The 18,366-nt window shown below is 41.8% G+C and overlaps 1 protein-coding gene across 3 annotated transcripts in view; it reads right to left on the reverse strand.

The window, feature by feature from the left end:
- The window catches only part of LOC130530979 (protein diaphanous homolog 1-like), a 66,063-nt gene that overhangs the window by 2,745 nt on the left and 44,952 nt on the right, over nt 1–18,366 (reverse strand). For all 3 annotated transcript variants that reach the window (XM_057042606.1, XM_057042605.1, XM_057042607.1), the window contains 9 exons: nt 10,216–10,311; nt 9,949–10,043; nt 9,456–9,557; nt 8,897–9,136; nt 8,627–8,756; nt 8,300–8,425; nt 7,924–8,087; nt 7,437–7,569; nt 4,128–4,217 (listed from right to left, as the gene is read on the reverse strand). In XM_057042606.1, coding sequence (XP_056898586.1) covers nt 4,128–4,217; nt 7,437–7,569; nt 7,924–8,087; nt 8,300–8,425; nt 8,627–8,756; nt 8,897–9,136; nt 9,456–9,557; nt 9,949–10,043; nt 10,216–10,311 — 1,176 coding nt within the window. The remainder of the gene's footprint in view (nt 1–4,127; nt 4,218–7,436; nt 7,570–7,923; nt 8,088–8,299; nt 8,426–8,626; nt 8,757–8,896; nt 9,137–9,455; nt 9,558–9,948; nt 10,044–10,215; nt 10,312–18,366) is intronic.

An 18,366-nucleotide genomic window follows, 5' to 3' on the forward strand; every position in this document is an offset into this window, starting at 1 on the left:
TCTGGCTCTTTATATTCTTCTTAGCATGCTCACACATCTGCCCTTATTCCTCATTCCAGCTCAGTCCAGGACTCTCCTGCTGTTATAAATGACTAAGAAAGTGGCCCAGAAAATCAAAAGGAAAAGTGTAGCGGTGTGGGTCTGAGGGTATGTGCGCTGTGACGAGCTTATTCTTAAAAAAAAAAATTCCAACCTGCAGAGAAAAGCTCTTTAAGGGCTGTCAGCTCAGCTCTGATCACGTCTCATCCTCCTCCTCTCACTCCATCCAGAAGTGAAAGAGGAGGAAGGGAGAAGGGGTTAAGAGTCTGGATCAGAGAAGTCCTGCGTTGAGGAAGGGGGGGCAAGAAAGAATATGACTATGAATGGATATGGATATGGGGGGGGGGGGGGGGGCACCACCTGATAGACAGGTTTGACAGATCATATGTATTTAGCTTTCATTTGAACAGTGGGCGGCTTAAACATGTCCAAATACAGACACAATAGACACACCCACAGCAAAACAGGAGGAATGGTGGCGAGATGAGAAGAGATTAAAAAACAAAATTCTCCATGTGCTTTAAAAACACTTTTAGCTGCTATTCAAGCTCTTCCAAACTCAGAACAGAGCATCTATGGCGGACCAAACAACTTATTGTGTGAATAAACAGGCTTATACTAACAAAAAAAATCCACAAATGTGATCTTCTGGAAATTTAAGTCCTCAGAGGAGCCATCTGAGAAACTGCCTGAGATAAAGGGATGATTTTAGCTCCTAACTATTTCCAAATTGGCCAAATGACAAGATATCTGCTCATTTGACAGATCCTGTTAATAAAATACTGCTTTAAAAATGCTTTCAGTGCTCCCAGAAGGCAAGCTAATATTAGCTTCTTTAACACGTGGCATAAAAACACAGAGAAACACTCAGCATTCATGTGTGAAGGATCCAGAAATGATCAGTAATACTGATCATATGATCCACAGTCTTGGCGTGAAGCCTCCTGTGTGCACAAGAAGGAAATGAGTCCCACAACAAAGGCTGTTTTTAGGTGTGTTTACTGCATGGAGTGAGGCTGAATGAGTGTGTCCACATGCTAGGAGGGGACCGGTAGCACAAAGGGTGCTGTGAGAATAAACATAGCATCTGTAACACATTACACACCAGGAGATGGAGTAATGACTAATGAGGGGAAGAATGCTTTGTTGTGCAGTGGTATACATGCGCCGCTTTGATTAGACTGAAACACATTAAAAAGAGGAGGTGAAAGGCCTGTGTTTGAGATCAGTTGCTTTGCAATGGTGCACGGGGAAAACACATCTATTGTCCACACTGATACGGTAATATTTGCAATGTGCGGGATTTCTTTGGTGATTAACCTGTTTTGCATGATTCTCTCTCATCTGTGGCAGTTACACGGTCACAACCACGTGACAGGGTGGGAACAGCCCTAGGTGATCTGTTTTAGGGGCACATTTGCAGGGACTGCTCTGTCAAGGTCTCCATCTTAAAAGGGACTTATATCGCCCTCCTGAGGCCACGCTGTGTAGCACACTGCTGTTTTGCAGCAAAAGCCTTAAAAGCCAGCCTTAAGGGAGGAATGACGTCATCCACATAACTTTGGGCTCCTTACTATTGAGGTGTAAAGATAGCCGTTGCCTACTTGTAATGTCTTGGTTACTAAACATGCAACACTACTGAAGAAGTAAGAGCCTGGCCAGTGCAGGAGTGCTGCTGGACTGGCACAAATGAGCCCTGGACATTTGTTTGTGAACATCTGGGAAGGCACACACCATTGCTCAGAGTCTGCAGAGCCAGCGTGTACCTATTGTTGCCATCCTATTTATTAATTACCACTTTTTTAATTACCACAGTGTGATTGCAATGTGATTGGTTGTTATGGAAGAGGTCATGACCCAGCAGATGGTGTTTAGATGGGTCATTCCTCTACACATGGACTCAAATTACTTTGCACATATAACTCTAACACTTCCCAGATTGACAGGTTTTGACAGAATATAACATAAAATCTATAGGCAGCATGATGTTAGCGAGAGTGTAAAGTTTGTCCTCCGGGAGGGGCTTGTTTCTGAGAGTATGTATTGGTATGCAAAGGATCCGTGCGTGTCTTTGTATGGGTATGCTAGCATCTGGTGTGTGTGCTTTGTCTGCATGAGTTAAAAGGGGGAGCAGACAGAGGCTGGACAGCTGTAGCTGCTGTGCTCTTCACAAACGAGCACACAGCCAGATGAGGTGCGGGTCAAAGGTCACGGTGTGCGTAGCCTCCGATGCCTCGTGGCTTCCCATTCAGTCACATTGCTGTGACACAAGCGTGAACACACACTGAAAAGATCTTTGGTAGATTTATAGCACCAAATTGGTGACGTTCGCAAGTGAGGACAGCTGGTAAAGGAACAAAGGCAGAGGAGGAGGCAGGAGGCACGCTTCTTATACATCCTGGCCTTTCTGAAATATACACACATAAGAGGACCATGAAGCATGACCAAAAAGAAATAACTGAGTAAAATCAGGGAATAGCAATTCAACATTAAAATAGTTCCAAATGTAAGATAATATCATAGCCTTTCACTGTCATAAAAAATAATGAACAAAAAAATGTGTTTTCATAGGCAGCTCCTGTCACACTGGCATTTCCGTAATTCAAGCAATGCAACATTAATATGAAAAACATTATTTGTAGGATTGGCTGTCAGATCACAGTCTTACATAACTTGTAACAAGAAGTTGGTATTGGCGAGTAAACAAGAATAAAACAGTGGTGCTAATTTAAGGCTTCTTAAGGCTAAATTGCTAACTTAGGAAAATAAACCAGCTAAGTTGTACTCGTGCTGAGTGGCTTCAGCCTCTGCTGATGCAGCCTACAGTCAGGCTAAGAATGCAGCAGTCAGGATGTGCCTCCTACTGCAGCTCCACAAATTAGGAACTTTGACTCGAAAAAAGTCTAAGATGCACCCTGCACAAAACCGTAAAAGACAGACTGTTATTGTGTGGGTGAAGGCTCTTCCAGGGTGCACAGAGAGACGTCAGGGTAACTGGAAAAACACAGCCAGTGACAGAATAGTGGAGAAACAGGGGTGGCTCAAACTTGGATGTCATACATACTGCCACTTATATTTTCCACTTCTCTCTCTCCACAGAGAGGAAAGCTCTCTAAAAACACACATGCTAAGGTATTTCCTGTTAGGAGTGAGAGATGGCCAAATAGCATTATGGATGACTGACTGAGTCCTCAGAAGGGCCCCATTTTTCCTCATGCAATAGTCCTGTTTCTTGCTCCATTCGCTTCATCCACTGTTACCCCACTTTGTGGCGATGAGCCAGAGCTGTATGTGATTAAAGAGTTTGGCGCAATAAAAAAGCTTTCTCACTGCATCACTATTACACAGACTGTACATTGTGAAATGTTGTCCTCCTTCCTCTGTTACAGATGAAAGGCCACAGAAACACAATAAATGGAGTCTTTTAGTGTTTCAAACACAAAAGAAGAAGTAAGAATCTTGAAAGAAAGTGTCCCATATTTCACTCTGGTGTACTGCTTCACATCTGGCTTCCATTTGAGGGAGGGATTGGGTTACACACTGTTCGCCAGCCCCTCTGAAGTGTGAATGCTTACCCCCACATGTATGTGAACAAATACAACAGCATGGGCTTTCTTTCTGACTATGAGCAATTAACATGCAGTCTGTCAGGTGGTTACACATCCGTGTTGAAGCAACCTCATAGGTAACATTAGGAGTTCCTGCAAGCTTAAAAGCAACTGGTGCAGAATGAAAATCAATACAAGGCAAATTATGCAACTCCTGGCTGCCCCCTGCAAAAATCCACACTGACGAGTTAATGGAAAATGGATCTGAATAACCCTGATACTCTGTACATCAGGAATACATATCTTAAATTCTAATGTATGTGTGTCATGATCATTTGTCGTAAAATCATGATATTTTTTAATTCCCATGCATTTGAAATCAGGCTGACATTGCACAGAAACACATCCCTCGACATGAAAAAAGGTGTAATCATTTCTGCACATAAAGAAAACTATAACCTGATAATCAAGGTTTTAAATTAGATAGACCATCTGCTGGACACAATTTAGGATATTAAGTGCTCTTCTGCCACTGAGTACCTGCTTGCCGTGGTCCTCTCTTCCTCTTGAACGCAGCACCAGACTGTAGTGCTTCCAGGAGGCCATCCATGATGCCGGTTTCATCGTCCCCTGTGAACATAAAATAAAAATGGTTGATTAAGCCGATATGTGAACTTACATTTAAAGGTTTATTTCTGTCCGTCTCAAGGGCATGAACCAGCGTCGCACCCGTTTTATTTTAAAGCATTCAACCAGACATACACACCTACTTTACAACAGCAGAGTGGTTAGTGGTTTTTCTAAACGCTACCTCCCCCATTTCTCTTAGACACACCAAAACACCCTCAGGCGGGAGGTTATGTACCAACCAGCCACACCACAACATTTACAAGCATGTCCTACATTGGCCCAGATAGGCAGTGACCTGGTTCAACTACTGTCAGGGCACACATCCTCACACACCCAGATCAACCTAAATGATCAGAGGAAAACAGAATAAAATAGAAAAAAAGGAGTGAAAGCTTTATATCCGAGCATGTGTACAAGTACAGTACGGTTTGTGCGTGGTCTCAAGGTTTGTTCCTTTCAACACTGAAGATTCAAACTCAGAGTCTGGCCTCATTAAAGGGCCAAGGCGAGCCCATGGCGAGCCAGCCTGTGAATGGCTGTTTCATGGGCGGGGTCCAGTGGCACGACTCAGCACCAAAGCAGATGGTTTTAATTATTTTCCTCTAAACATGAGTAGAGACACCGAGTGGTCTGGAAAAGGGGGCAGTGGGTCTAAGGGTTAAAGGTTTATGCCGCCACCACCTCCCCAACCCCCCTACACACGCAGACAGAGAGTATTTAATCCTGCAGTAAGCCACGGAGCAGATGGTCTTTGCTGCCGTGCCAGAGTGAAAGTCTGTCACACCCATCCACAGCTCACCAACACCACCCGCTGGCCACACCCTGCAACTGCACAGGCGGCTCAGGACCATTGAGACCACGTGTCCTATTGGAAACACATCTGGGCATTTACACAGACACGCACACACCTATTCATACATTGTATCTGGAGGCAGTGGGTGTACCACACAATGACTGGGCTTACTGTTGACCGGCTGAACTCCAATCTAAAATTAGAATATAGCGCACTGTTCTTCGGCGAGTGTGACCTCGGGCTGTCAAAGTTTATTACGCTTTACTAAGAACGCTTCTTTAACAAAGGAAAGCACTGAGAGGTTTATCAGTGTTATTAGTGGATATAAGTGGGGTGTTGGGTTCAATCACATGCTCAAAAAAATCATGTGATCATACTAATAAACTTGTTAAAATAATTTGATAAGACTGAGGGAAGTACATGTATTAACTTCCAGGTGCAACATTAACACCAGAAGAAAGAATCTGAATAAATAGAATTAACTCCTGAGCTCTTACAGATGCCTCCCTCGACTAGAAAATGCACAAAACATAAAGTCCAAGTGTCTGAGAAAATAACTCAGCTCTAACAGATATGACAGAATTTCCAATTCCTATTATTTGTCCAGGCTGTGAGGTCACAGAGGGGAGATACGAGGCTACTTGGGTTTATCCTAATTCATCCTTACTCTGTCCTTTGCTCCTCTGCTTCTTCAACAACATGGCCTAATCCCCTCTGAGAGCATCTGCTACCCTACTCTCCCACTTCAGTTACCCTCCCCCATGTCATTTCCTCCCCTCTCCACTCTTGTGTGGAGTACCAGCACTCCTAGTGGCTGTTCCCATACCAGCATGTGGGAGTGAAACCACATGCTGGTATGGGAACAGAGGCACAGCCTTGCAGTTTTTCTAAAACAGTAGCGACACCTAGCTGCACAGCTAAGACGAGCTTTGTCAAATATGCCAGATAAGATCTGAATAAGATTAAGTTATTAAAAGATTGAGCAAAATCAATTTGGTAATATGCTGAGGATTTGGCAGCCATCATATCAAAGATGAGAATGTGAGGCCACTGATTGTGTGTCTGTCTTACATAGGAATGACAAGGCCAAAAACTTTAAACAACCCGTGACCTTGCAGGGTTTAAAAAATAACTCAGATGTTGTATTTACAGAAAGTGACAGGAAAAAAACAGAGGTTATGGCAAAAAAGGACAGCTCTCAAATCAAGAACAAAGAAGAGAACAGCCTGCCCAGAACAGCTGTTGAATACAAAAGCTGGTAATATCCGTCCAGTAAAAAGGGAAAAGAGAAGGGAGAAGAAAGACCAGGTGTATGTATGCCTGTTTTTATTTAAACAGAGGGGCGTTGAATGACTCTGCCCTACAGAGCAGTCAAATGTGCCACCTGTATGTAAATGATCTGGAAACCAGTAATGCAAGTCCGAACAGACTCATCTTTGAAGCCCTATTATCTTCTAGTCATACACGTTTAACTGAAAATTTGAATGTCCTGCTTTCTGCTAAAATATATGTTTACTTACAAAGAGAAGGTTTTCTAACAGATGCTGCAGAGTGTGTTTCTAGCTGTCTCTTTAAATGAAGTGCAGAGGGATGCTGAGGGAAAGGAAAAACAGCAGAGTGGTGGAACAAAAGCAAGAATGACACGACAGGAGCCAGCTGGAGCATGGAGCACTTAGAAGGAAAAAAAGCAGTAGTTCACACAGCATACGTAGAGCCCTAAACAAGCAAATACGCAACAGTTAGCAAAATCAGTCAGGGGGTCTGAAAACACAAACATTGGCAAGAGAATGTCTTTAAAAACAGACACACACACACAAGCACGCGCGTGCGCACAAACACACTCATACACCACAACACGATGGACAGAGAACCTTGTGGACTCCCTAGAGAACTGATTGGAGCCAGAGATGGAATGTAGTGAAACTAGGTCACAGTCTGAAAGGAGGAGAAAAGTGCCTGGGCATAAGTGTGTGTCTGCAAGGCAGGATCGTATCAAGTGTGTGTGCTCAGATGAAAGCGTGTGAATGTGTGTTCCACGCTGGATGGGGCTGATAGTACTTTTTAAAGAGCATCTATGCTGGAAGCATATTTTTGGTTGATGAGATTTGGACAACATCCGTTGGGTTCCTTTTAATGAAATCCCATAATTCAGCTCTGACTGAAGCAGATCATTGTCTACATCTCTCCAAGACTGTCTGAAGAGCTTATTGTTGCCTCAAATTGGAGGTCATCAACATTAAATTAAATCCAGACTATAAATACTGATGACTTGCTTCTTTCTCTCTCTCTCTCTCTCTCTCTCACTCACACACACACACAGTTTTCCTTCAGAAGCATGGACTTTGAGTGCCCCCAAATGGAATCTGAGGGAAATACACAGACAGTATATTTACTGATACACAGAGACACACCAAGCATCAAATGACCTGTATTCATGTCAGGGAGCTTGCTCCTCTTAAGTTTCTCCTCCTTCTCCTTCTCTGCCTTCTCTCTGGCCAGCTTGGCCCTCTTAATCTTTTCTTCAGCCTCCTTCCTTTTCTGGTTGTCCTTCACTGCTTGCTAAAGAGACAGAGAGAAATCAAGATCTGGAGTTTTAAATAGAAATATTAGAGGACAAAACAGGTTATATATAATACTGAAGAGAAGGAACAGCCATCAAAAACCAGGATATGGTTGTTATCTACAATAACTGGTAAAACAAGTTATATCATGCAGGAGCACTCCCAAACAGACATCAACAACAGCTGTTTAAATAGGGAATAAAAGGTGTCACTTTCACTCAGTATTGTGGCAACAGAGCAGAACCTTTTCTCCAGCTGGGTTGACATTTATGTCATTTCTATTTGGGTGGCTTCATACTAAATCCACAAGTATCAGATTAGACCTGAGCCAGCTGATGAACATGAAACATACCAGAAACATGGTTTTGAAATTGTTGAGTTCACCAAAGAATTCCTCTGCAGAGATTTTTCTTGGGTCAAAGACGAAGTACTTTCCGAGGTCTGCGTACTGCTTCTCCATGTTTTTGTGCAGCAGATCCAGTCTTTCATGTTGCTCTCGGGCAGTACCCACAAAGCTGTGGACACGTGTTAAGGACCAATGTGGTTTGTTCGTTACAAAGTAACACAGAAATCAGTTTTTGTTTTTTTTGATTGAGTAGCATAAAAGGTTATTATTATATCTAATAATTCTACTCAATTAAATAGATTCCTTTATTTATATTATGTGAATATTGTAACCTGTATTTAATTTGTGCCAGTGTGAAATATATGACTGATATCAGAGGATATGGACAGTTTTTCCACAAACAGGTCTTTGTCATTTTGTGGAGGAGGGAATGTTTCCAGATCTTTTTCCATGTTCTTGATCTGCCGGCCCATTAGCTCAAGGTTCTTTTGAAGAGTCTCTGCAGAAACTGTAGGTGACAGAAGAAAACTCTTAATGATCCAGAGCGCCTCCAAACACAAGCGAGTCCGGGTGCTTCAAAACTTAATAAAAATACAAATCACAATATCTCTAAGATGGATGCAATGCTTCCCCAGGCAGGGGTCGAGACATTGTGATGATAATGTGAAGGGACAGGGATATATTGACATCCAAAAGATGGCCTACGTACCTCTGCTGGCCTTTTCCACATGAATGAACTCGTCTGTAAAACTCATGACTTTAGGATACTGCTCCTGGCACATCTCAGCGAGGAAATGCAGCAGTGTCTGCTTCAGGTCAGCTGATTTGGTGTCACGCAACTGAGAGAGATAAAAGATCAGTTTAAAAAGGGCACTGTGAAAAGGCAATCGATTAGAAAGGATTGACTTGGAAGTCTAAAACACATCAGATTTCATGGTTGTCATTGTGCTTCTTTTTCCATCACATGAATAATTTTTACCTTGGATAAGTAGGTAATAGAGAAGCCAAAAGCCTTTCCATTACGGGAGCCAGAATTCATATAGTTCCCGACAACCAGGATGAGCTCCAGCAACATGGCAAAGGACTCGCTTTTTCTTAGCTCTTCACAGGCTGCTGTCACAGACACCACATCTGGCTTGATGTTGTTCAACTGTTCCTCAAACTGCAGCTTGAACAGGATGGCCTGAAGCCTTGGCATTAATCGCTTTACACCGGACATCTGTAGACAGGACAAAAGGTGAGAGTGAGTTCATGAGAGTGAGATTTATTTCTAGTCCATTTGTTTCCATACAGACTCCGTGTGCTGGTAGTGCATGAAGGGGATTTGATGCACACAGTTGTTTCATAATTTAAACAAAACATTCTGTGTGAAGTGTCAGGACTGTGTCAAACACGTGGCAACAGTCTCAGCATTTCCATGCCTCATTTGTCGCTATGCTGATTCTCTTTGCTCTGTTTGTTGTTCAGAACATCAGCAGAAAATGGAGAGGCCTTGTTTTCGACACAAAGCGTTCTAAGTTGTGTGTATTTAGTCTCACCACAACGCCAAACTGCTCCGACTCTGCCAAGTCGTTGTATTCGTCCTTCATCTCACTCAGGATGTCCAGCTTCTCTTGATTTGGCAGCTGCTTGATCAGATTCTAGGTGGCAATAAGTGACGGCGTCATTTACAACAATGAGAAACTTACAAAGCCAGCAGAATAACCAGGTTACCGAGCTATGGTAATCTCTATTCTCATTTGAATCCTGTCGTAAAAATAATTTTGGCAATTCAACTTTAGCAACTGAGCCGAAACATTTGAAAAATAACACAGTTCATTATTCAAATTTATTATCCACTAAAAACAGTCTTTACAGTCACATGGACTTTACAGATACGTTACTTATTTTTTTAATGAATCTCTTATATAATTTGTTTTTGTATATGTAAAATAATTAGTAATTACTGTGACTGATTGAACAGAGAGAGACAGAGAGAGAGAGAGATAGGGAGGGAGAGAAAGACAGAAATCAGTGTGCCAACATTCGTACCTGAACCATAGACTCTGTCAGTATCTTCTCATTAACTTCCAAGATAGCGGTCTTGATTTCTTCATAAGGGAGACGAAATGATCCCAGGAAAATAGCTGCATGGGAAACAAAAATTCAAATGTACATCTAATCTGTTCAATAAGCCTAAAAAGGAATGCTCCCTATTGAATTACATTCCATACAGGCATTAAATAAAACCCGTGGGGTAAATGCACACAGGGTTTGGATTTTAATTTGGGGACTGAATGGTCTCTGTTAATTACTTACAGAGGTTCTGGGAAGTCTTGGCATCAAGAACCTTCAGCTCTTTAACTTTCTTCTTTTGCTGCTGCTTTTCATCTGTCCCAGGCTGCTCCTTTTTGGCTGGAGAAGTGAATAAAGAGGAGAAGGTGGTAATGTTGAGATATGGATAGAAGAAAGGCAGCTGTCAGAAATTTAGTTACGCCTCAAGGAGAGTTGGGCAGAACTCACTGAAGAATTAGAGATTATCTGACTGAAGATAAGAACCAAGCACTAAAGCTGGGGGACAGAGCTGCTCTGACCTGACTACTTTTAAATCATTTCTCAAAACAATCTGTTTAACATCACTTTAAATGTGTGTATATATCCTTTTTATACCTTTTTCCATTGAATATATTTTCTGACTTTACTCTTTTGATGTGATGATGAAGGGATTCTGTGATGGATATTTAAACAGACACACTTTGCACTGCCAGGACCTTTTTCACCTCTCGTAACCGTGTCGTGTCATGGAGGCATTTGGACCCGTAGCCTTAGGTTGAACTGCTATGAAATGGCTTCAAGAGCAGGAAAAATATGTCCCTGTGTCATCCTAAAAACTTTGGCCAAACACCAGCTAGCTGTCAGGCATTGAAAGTTTGCATTCAGTGTACGGACACGCATTTGGAGTAGAACACATCCAAAGCAGGCCATAACACTTCAAATAAATTCATTCTGGCAAGGTCAATAATATGACTGTAAGCACAAGTCAGTCTGTGTGCGTGTGTGTGTATGTGTAGGGGGCGGACTGTCCACTGGAGGAGAATTCAAAGTGAAAGATGAGCAGGGACATTGGTTCGGCCATATAATGGCCCACTGTACACAGCCACATTAGATCAAAGGTCAGCAGATGTCAGATGATGTCGCGATTGCTCATATGTTCCTTCCAGGATTATTGCTCCTACACCAGAAATGCAGCATAAATATTATATATTATAATTGCATTGAAAGCCATCCAAATAGCGGCGTTTCTTTTATATGGTCTTAAGCTATAGTGTGTCTCATTATTTCACATTACAGCATGAATGTTTTCAAGCAATTTTAGAGATTGACAGAAGCTGAATCAAGATGAAACATAAAACAATGAAGAATCGCATGAGTATATTCATCTTTTCACTTTCATAAGATTTTAATTCCACTGGAGTGTCTCCAGTGCTGGTTTGTGTCACTGCTTGCTCGGTTTCATTCTGTCTGCCAGCCTCTGTCTCCCATCCCGTTCTTGTGATGATGGGAGCCACAGTCAAAGGAAAAAAACACTCATCTGTGAGATGCACAAACAATACAGCGCACCTGTTTCCATGGTCAGCAAAATGACCACCATCTAATTTAAGTAGTGAACAGAAGCACAGCTGGTCGGAAAGGATTATGCAAGAGAACAGACTTTACTCTATACAAACTTTAACTAATACTAAATTATCAGTGCTTCAGATAAATGTTCCGTGTAACTGGTCTTAAACCAGCTCCCATTTCTTTATTAATTACACAATTATTCCCTCACCTATTCCCAGAATGACACCATCTGGAACCTGTAGTTCTCTCTCATTAGAAACCCCCTACAGCACAATAACTCCTTTATCCATCTGTCCATCCTTCCTGTGCTTAGTGAACTTATGTGTTACATCACTGGCCAGTCGGTCAGACAGTCTGCCAACATGTTAAGGTCTCCTTCTGCTCCCTGGTCACAACACACACTCACATAAATGAGTCAGTTACGAAACAATAGGATGTGTACATTGTGACAGTGACAGCAGAGTCCCTGCTGTGTGCAGGAAACAGGAGAAGGAAGGCGATCATGCCAGATGCGGGGTAGCAAAACCTATCGCAACATCAGAGAGGAAATGAAAGCAAATGTCTTCAGTGTGGCAGAAAATGAGCAATCACAGCTGAGGAAGTGACAAGGATCATCAAGTAAACAACTTCCAGTCCACGTATACAAAAGCAGAGTCATAAAAACAAAAATATAATGTTCCTTAACAGAATCAGAAAATACTATAACTGCAAAAAAGTCAGTGACAAAGAAAATCACTGACACATCACATTTGGGTGAAAGTATGAGTGATTGTAAAAATCTGTTTAAATTAAAGGGAGCACTTTTACAGTGTGCACTGAATACAGAACTGATTCTTTAAAGAACATATAATCTGAAAAATGGGTTTATCAAGTTTGTCTTGGGCAAAACTGTTGAATACATCACGTCAGTAGGTCGTGTGTGCCCTTCTGAGCTGAGGGCTGATGAGAACGTGTGCATTCGTGCATGGAATGGGGGCTCCCACTCCATGAACACGAGGTACAGTGCACTCTAGCCAATTGAATCAGTTTTTCCTGAGTTTGTCACAGCTGATTCATAAAATGGGGTCTGGTGTGCATACTGTAAAATGGCTACCCTGTGGTTTTTATTCATGAGCCAATGGCGCCTCTGCTGGTGGATATGGAGTAGTGCGTGATGTCACATTGAGCAATAGTGGGGGAGGTGAAGTGGCAGTGTGCATATCTGACTGGACACAAACGCAGACATCTGTGTGCACGCACACACAGGCCTCGTTACAGTCTGCAGCATTCCAATATTTTACCGTCCCAGTTGTCTTTTTAGTGCAGCGAAACAAAGAGCAGACCACTTTTCTGGAAACTACTACCATGATTGTAACATGTGCCGAGTCTGTTCATTTTAACCCCCTCCCCCAATCAAAAGAACAGCTGCATGGAAAGGAGACCTGATGGAGTAAAAAAAGTAGAAACATTTTCTGTGTGTGTGGTTGTAGGTGTGTGTGCGGTTGTGGGTGCGTGTGTGGTTGTGGGTGCGTGTGTAAATGTAGCATGAAGGATCTGAAAAGAAAAGTTAAAAACCAGGCAAAGAAGGGCTACAGATGTCCCAGAGGAAGTCATGCAGCGGTTTCTTTTAATCAGCCAGCCTAACCTTCCTAACCCCCTCCTATCCTATTCCTCTATCATTCTCTCTCCCCTTAAAAAGGACAAATAATAACTTGTACAAATCAGGTCTCTCATATGTGGATGTCCTTAAGATTTTGTGGAAAGAAGAAGATCAAAGAGGATCAAAAATACATTTTCTGTAGTATGAACAATCCAGTCACAGTTGCTGCTGTGAGAAGGAAACCAGAGCAGGAAGTCTGTCATTACAGACGCAGGTTAGATAACAACTAAAAGGAAATAAACACAAATATTTTCCACCAACTTAAAAAAAAGCAATGGCAGCTGAGACGACGTAAAGATATCAGAGGAAGTGACACGAATCTACAAATAAACATCTTGAGGACAAAGGAGACAGCACTGAACAAAGGGGTTTTTTGTAAGATGGTGTAATAAATCAAACTAATGACTGAAGATCAGCCCGCACTGACCTAGATAATATCCTGTAAAACTTTATAATTAAAACAGTAAATGACACAAATCAAAAAAGGGACAATTTCTGACTATTAAACAATCTCAAAAAGTGATTATAATATTAGTCTTGGTCCAAACTGGTGATGCCACCATGTCACTGGGTCAGTGTGTGTGTATGCATTTCCAAAACAGAGCTGATGAGAGTGTGCATGTGCGTGGAGGGGAGGAAGTAGAGGGGAGGGTGGGGGGATTTAATACATACAGTTCACTCTAGCCAATGGAATTAATCTTAACTGTATTTACGTCATGGCTGATTCATAAAATGGGGTCTGGTGTGCACACTGTAAAATGGCTGCTTTGGTTTTTATTTATGATCCAATGGCGCCTCTGCTGGTGAGAATCGAGTACTGTACTGTGGTACACTTGGTCATTGAGGGGGAGAAGAGGTGATGATGACTGCTGACTGTATGTCTGTCTTAACACAAACACAGATACACACCAGACCATGTGACAGAAAATATTTCAATCTTTTATCATTCCAGCAGTATTTTTGTTGTAGAAAAACACACGCATGTCTCTTTTAGGGAACAAAACACTACCACTACTACTATAACATTCCCGGAACATCTCTCCTCCTTTTCCAGGCAGCAGCTGCTTGGCAGAAAGAAATTATAAGAAAAAATGTGTGTGTCTGTGTAAGGAGGGGGGAGGGCTGTGTGTGCATGTGTATGTGTGTGTGTGTGGTGGGGGACTCACACATGTGTATGCAAAGCTCTGGTTTTAATTATGTGGGAGGAAAGGGAAAAAAAAGAACAGAATTCAGAGGAGCCAAGTCATGCAGTGGTCTCTGTTAATGTGTAACAAAGTGTGTTACGCATGTGTGTCTATCTGCACAAAGAAGAGTCTGTTTGTCAGTCAGCAGACCTAACTGTGTCCTTCACCCCCCCCGTCCTATCCCTCTATCATTTTCTCTCTCCTTAAAAGGAGAAATGTGGAGAGGGTGATGATGGTGTCCAGATTTGTCAAAGAAAAAAACACAGGAAAAAGTCAGATGGACGGAGAGAAATATGAACACAAAGGCAACACGAACTACACATGCTACTTTCATTCCCGACCACTAAAAGTACATTCTAATAGAGCACTTTGAAATTCTCTTTAAGAATGTATAGAGCGTTCATGTGGTGTATGGATTCTCTCATCGCCACTCCCCACAGTATATTTTTACCCCACTAAAAGTTTCCTGTGCATCAGTAATGGGCAAGAGTTAAAGCTGACAGTACTTTCATGAGAATTCCAGGGCCAACCTATCCTGGGAAAGAAGTTTCAGTTTAGAAAATGGAACAAGGATCATATAACAACAGGTATTTCTACTTTAATATCTGGAGGAGTGGTTTCTTGGAAAAGCACATAAAGTTACACAATAACCACAGCAACGCACAAACAAGTCTGGAAAAAAAACCAACGTGGTATTCTTTGTCTAACTTATCAGGAGGCCAAAAATACTGCAAACAGAACAGCTGTGGCTTTAGTCCCTTTAAACTTTAAAGGTCCAACATTCTGTCACTTCACTGACTATGTGAGTTACAATAGAAGTTTGACAGAAGAAGAATACGGGTGTTTCCACGGTAACTTCAGGATTGAAAGAGACCCTTCATCCTGTTTTTGTGCCATGAAAGGAGGGGGGGGGGGGAAATCCCGTCTGTGTGTGTGCGTGATTGTGTGAAAAGGACCAGATGGCAGGGTGGGGCAAGGAGGAGGGGGGAAGGAGGCAGGATGTAGGAGGGCCAAAGCACAGGGGGAGGGATCATGGGAGGGGCCAGGGCTGTGCTCACTTGCGCTCCCCTGGCGCATAAATGGTGCAACTGCAACCTGAATTTTCTGTTGGAGGGAAATTACATTATATTTAATTTAAAAAAGCAAATTCTATTGCTAAATTCTGTTTAGATATTCTGCCAAAAGGGGACCCTGTACTGTATGTGTATTCTTTATTTGTTGTTGTTATTTGTACAGCTTGCAGTCAGTAATAACATAGATTGCATCTCCCTGATGTTGGCAAAATATTCAAGGCTCTTTAATTTTTATAAAAAAAATGAGCAAAAATTAAATATTCTTTTGTGAAAATGTTGCCAAAATAAAATGAACATTTATTCTTACATTGTAATTCATATATACCTGTGTATATACCTTTTACCATAACCTAACCCAACACAATGATCATTGCAATTAATATTTCAAAGAAAATCACTATATATTTATTCAAAAGATACCAATGTTAAAAGATTGTAAATTGAAAACTACAATTCAAACCAAGCGAGTTCTATTCTTAGACATCACCACAGATAGGCAACATTACATAGTATATGTTATGTTATTGGTATACTATAAAATAGTAGTAAATCAATTTAACCATGAACGTAGAACATAATTGGTGATTTTTATTTATTTATTTATTTTACAATTCCTGTCCTTAAACTACAGCATGTCTATAAATGTACATATAAAGTGGTATACCTCTGGATGGTCAGGCATGTATTTATACGTGGAGTCACAGTGCCCTCCAGTGGTGACTTTAATGTACTACTATTGGGAGGGATAATGCAGACACTCATGCACGACGATTACTCTCGCAATCCGTGCCTCTTGCAAAAGATGGTGGTGAATGTTTTTTTTGGGGGTTAACGAATATGACATGAGCAGTATCATTAATTTGCTTGCTATAGTCTAAAAATGTCAGAGAACTAAGAGATGGTGGGCATAAAATGTGGCTCTGTTTGCACCACTTGTGCTCTCTCAGGGCCATTCTGACCTCTATGTTCTCCTGGCCATGGAGGTCTTAGGCAGTGACTTGCACAGCATATAAATGCAACACTGATGAGACACACACTTGGAGTATTCACCCTGCATTGCTGATGAGGCAGACCGCAGTAAACACACCAACGCAGCAAGTATTACCTTGAACCCTAGATCACACTTGCGGAAAATACACAAACAGCCCATAAATCCCTATAGCAACTAACAGAGGACATAGACAGGACCTTTTCTCCACCATACACACAGAGGGAGCAGTGGGATGCAAGTGTGCTTATTAAATCAGTCCTATATCAGACAGTCTCCTTGGGAGAGCAGCAAAGATTTACTACAGCAATTACCCAGGCTAATTACAAGAAAGGGACACTGAAGAAGTAAGAGAGAATTAGACTCCAAAGGAGAAAGGGAAATAAAATCCCAAGGAGTGAAACTAAAGTGTGAAAGTTAAAATCATGAGAGCAAGTAAAGGGGAATGTATTAGAAGTTAAATCACAGTGAGGATGTGACCTTGAGGCAGGCCAACGAAAAGCACCATAAAGGTGTTCATTAAAACAAAGAAAACACACCAGTTCAGTATTAAAATAAATAACTGAATACAGAATACATTTTGGGGGGGTACTATAATAGTCAATGTCACTTTGTTTGTTATTCACAGTGTAAATGTCCTTGACAACACACTGACCTTCACAAAAGTGCTCCCTCTAGGGGGAAGAGAGGGCAATACACTCAAAACTGCCTGTCGTCATTGTTGGGTATCAAGTAACTCCCATCTTGTAATGACACTTGCAAACTTTTACATGCTTCATGTTAGCGAGACTGAGAAGATTAGTGTTCAGCAGCTGTGGGAAATTATCAAAGAATCTTGTGTTCTTTAAATAGCCATTCAAGAATAATAACGAGTTGACTCAATCCTTCATCATGCCTATTTACTATAATACAAAAGTACACAACAATCAGTCAAACAACAACTGAGTACACAAGATTTTCCTCAGAAAATGTTGAGCCTGTCAGATGCTTTGTCACGTAGCCGTGACTTACTACATTTTCAGGCACTGCAGACAATCTCATTTAGCTGAATAAGACTGGGTTTTCATCTCAATTAAAAAGTTAGATGAACTCTTAACAGATGTAACCCACGGGGCACATCTTGCCCCAGGAAAAAAAGGATTAGGTGGTGCGCTCCTGTCAGCCTTCAAATATTCATCGTTAGCTCACTGAAAGAAAGAAGACAATGGTAAGAAGGAAACCTGAAGGCAGCAAAAAAGTGCTGGAGCAAATGAGAGTGAGGCGCTTTTGGACATCAGCTCCAAGTACTGCAAAGTAAAGTAGAGGAAAAGAGGACAGAAAAAATGAAGTCAGCACGGGTTCATGTCATGCAGGACAGTTAAAAGCTCATTGCTTGGCTGGAAAGACTCCTCCTCTGTTAATCCCCGAGTTTCTGTCCCCTCTTCTCCATCCATCCCTTTACTTATATTTATCTTTGCTTCAGTGATGAGGACAAAGGAAAGCACTCACTGCTCATTCCCTTCCTAGTTCCCCCCTCCCTCCTTGTCTTCTTCTGTGGGTCTCTTTAGGCGAGGCTTGCAGGCTTGATTAGTAATTGTGACTTGACCGCATGGTGGAAAAATTGACACACATGCACAAACACAACTGGGATCAAGCCCACACACACACACATCTACATACAACACACAAAAGTGGCAAAGAGGAGAACAAGGGGCTGTTTTTCTAAGTCTAATTACGCCCTGAGCAAAGCCCGGAGAGAATGACAGAGTGGGGGTGGTGGTGATGGCAGTTGTCGGGGGTGTTGCTGTTTCTAATGTCAGACATTACTTGCAGTATGCACACACACAAATGTAGAAGTGTGTCAGACCTTAGGCAAAAATATTGCTCTGTTAGTAACATGACAGATGGTGAAGACACACCACACAAATACTTTATATACTCTGAAAACTGAAAGTGTAATGATTAAATACTTGAGTATTTTGGTTT

Source organism: Takifugu flavidus, chromosome 9, assembly GCF_003711565.1.
Source record: "Takifugu flavidus isolate HTHZ2018 chromosome 9, ASM371156v2, whole genome shotgun sequence".
NCBI classification, from domain to species: Eukaryota; Metazoa; Chordata; class Actinopteri; order Tetraodontiformes; family Tetraodontidae; genus Takifugu; species Takifugu flavidus.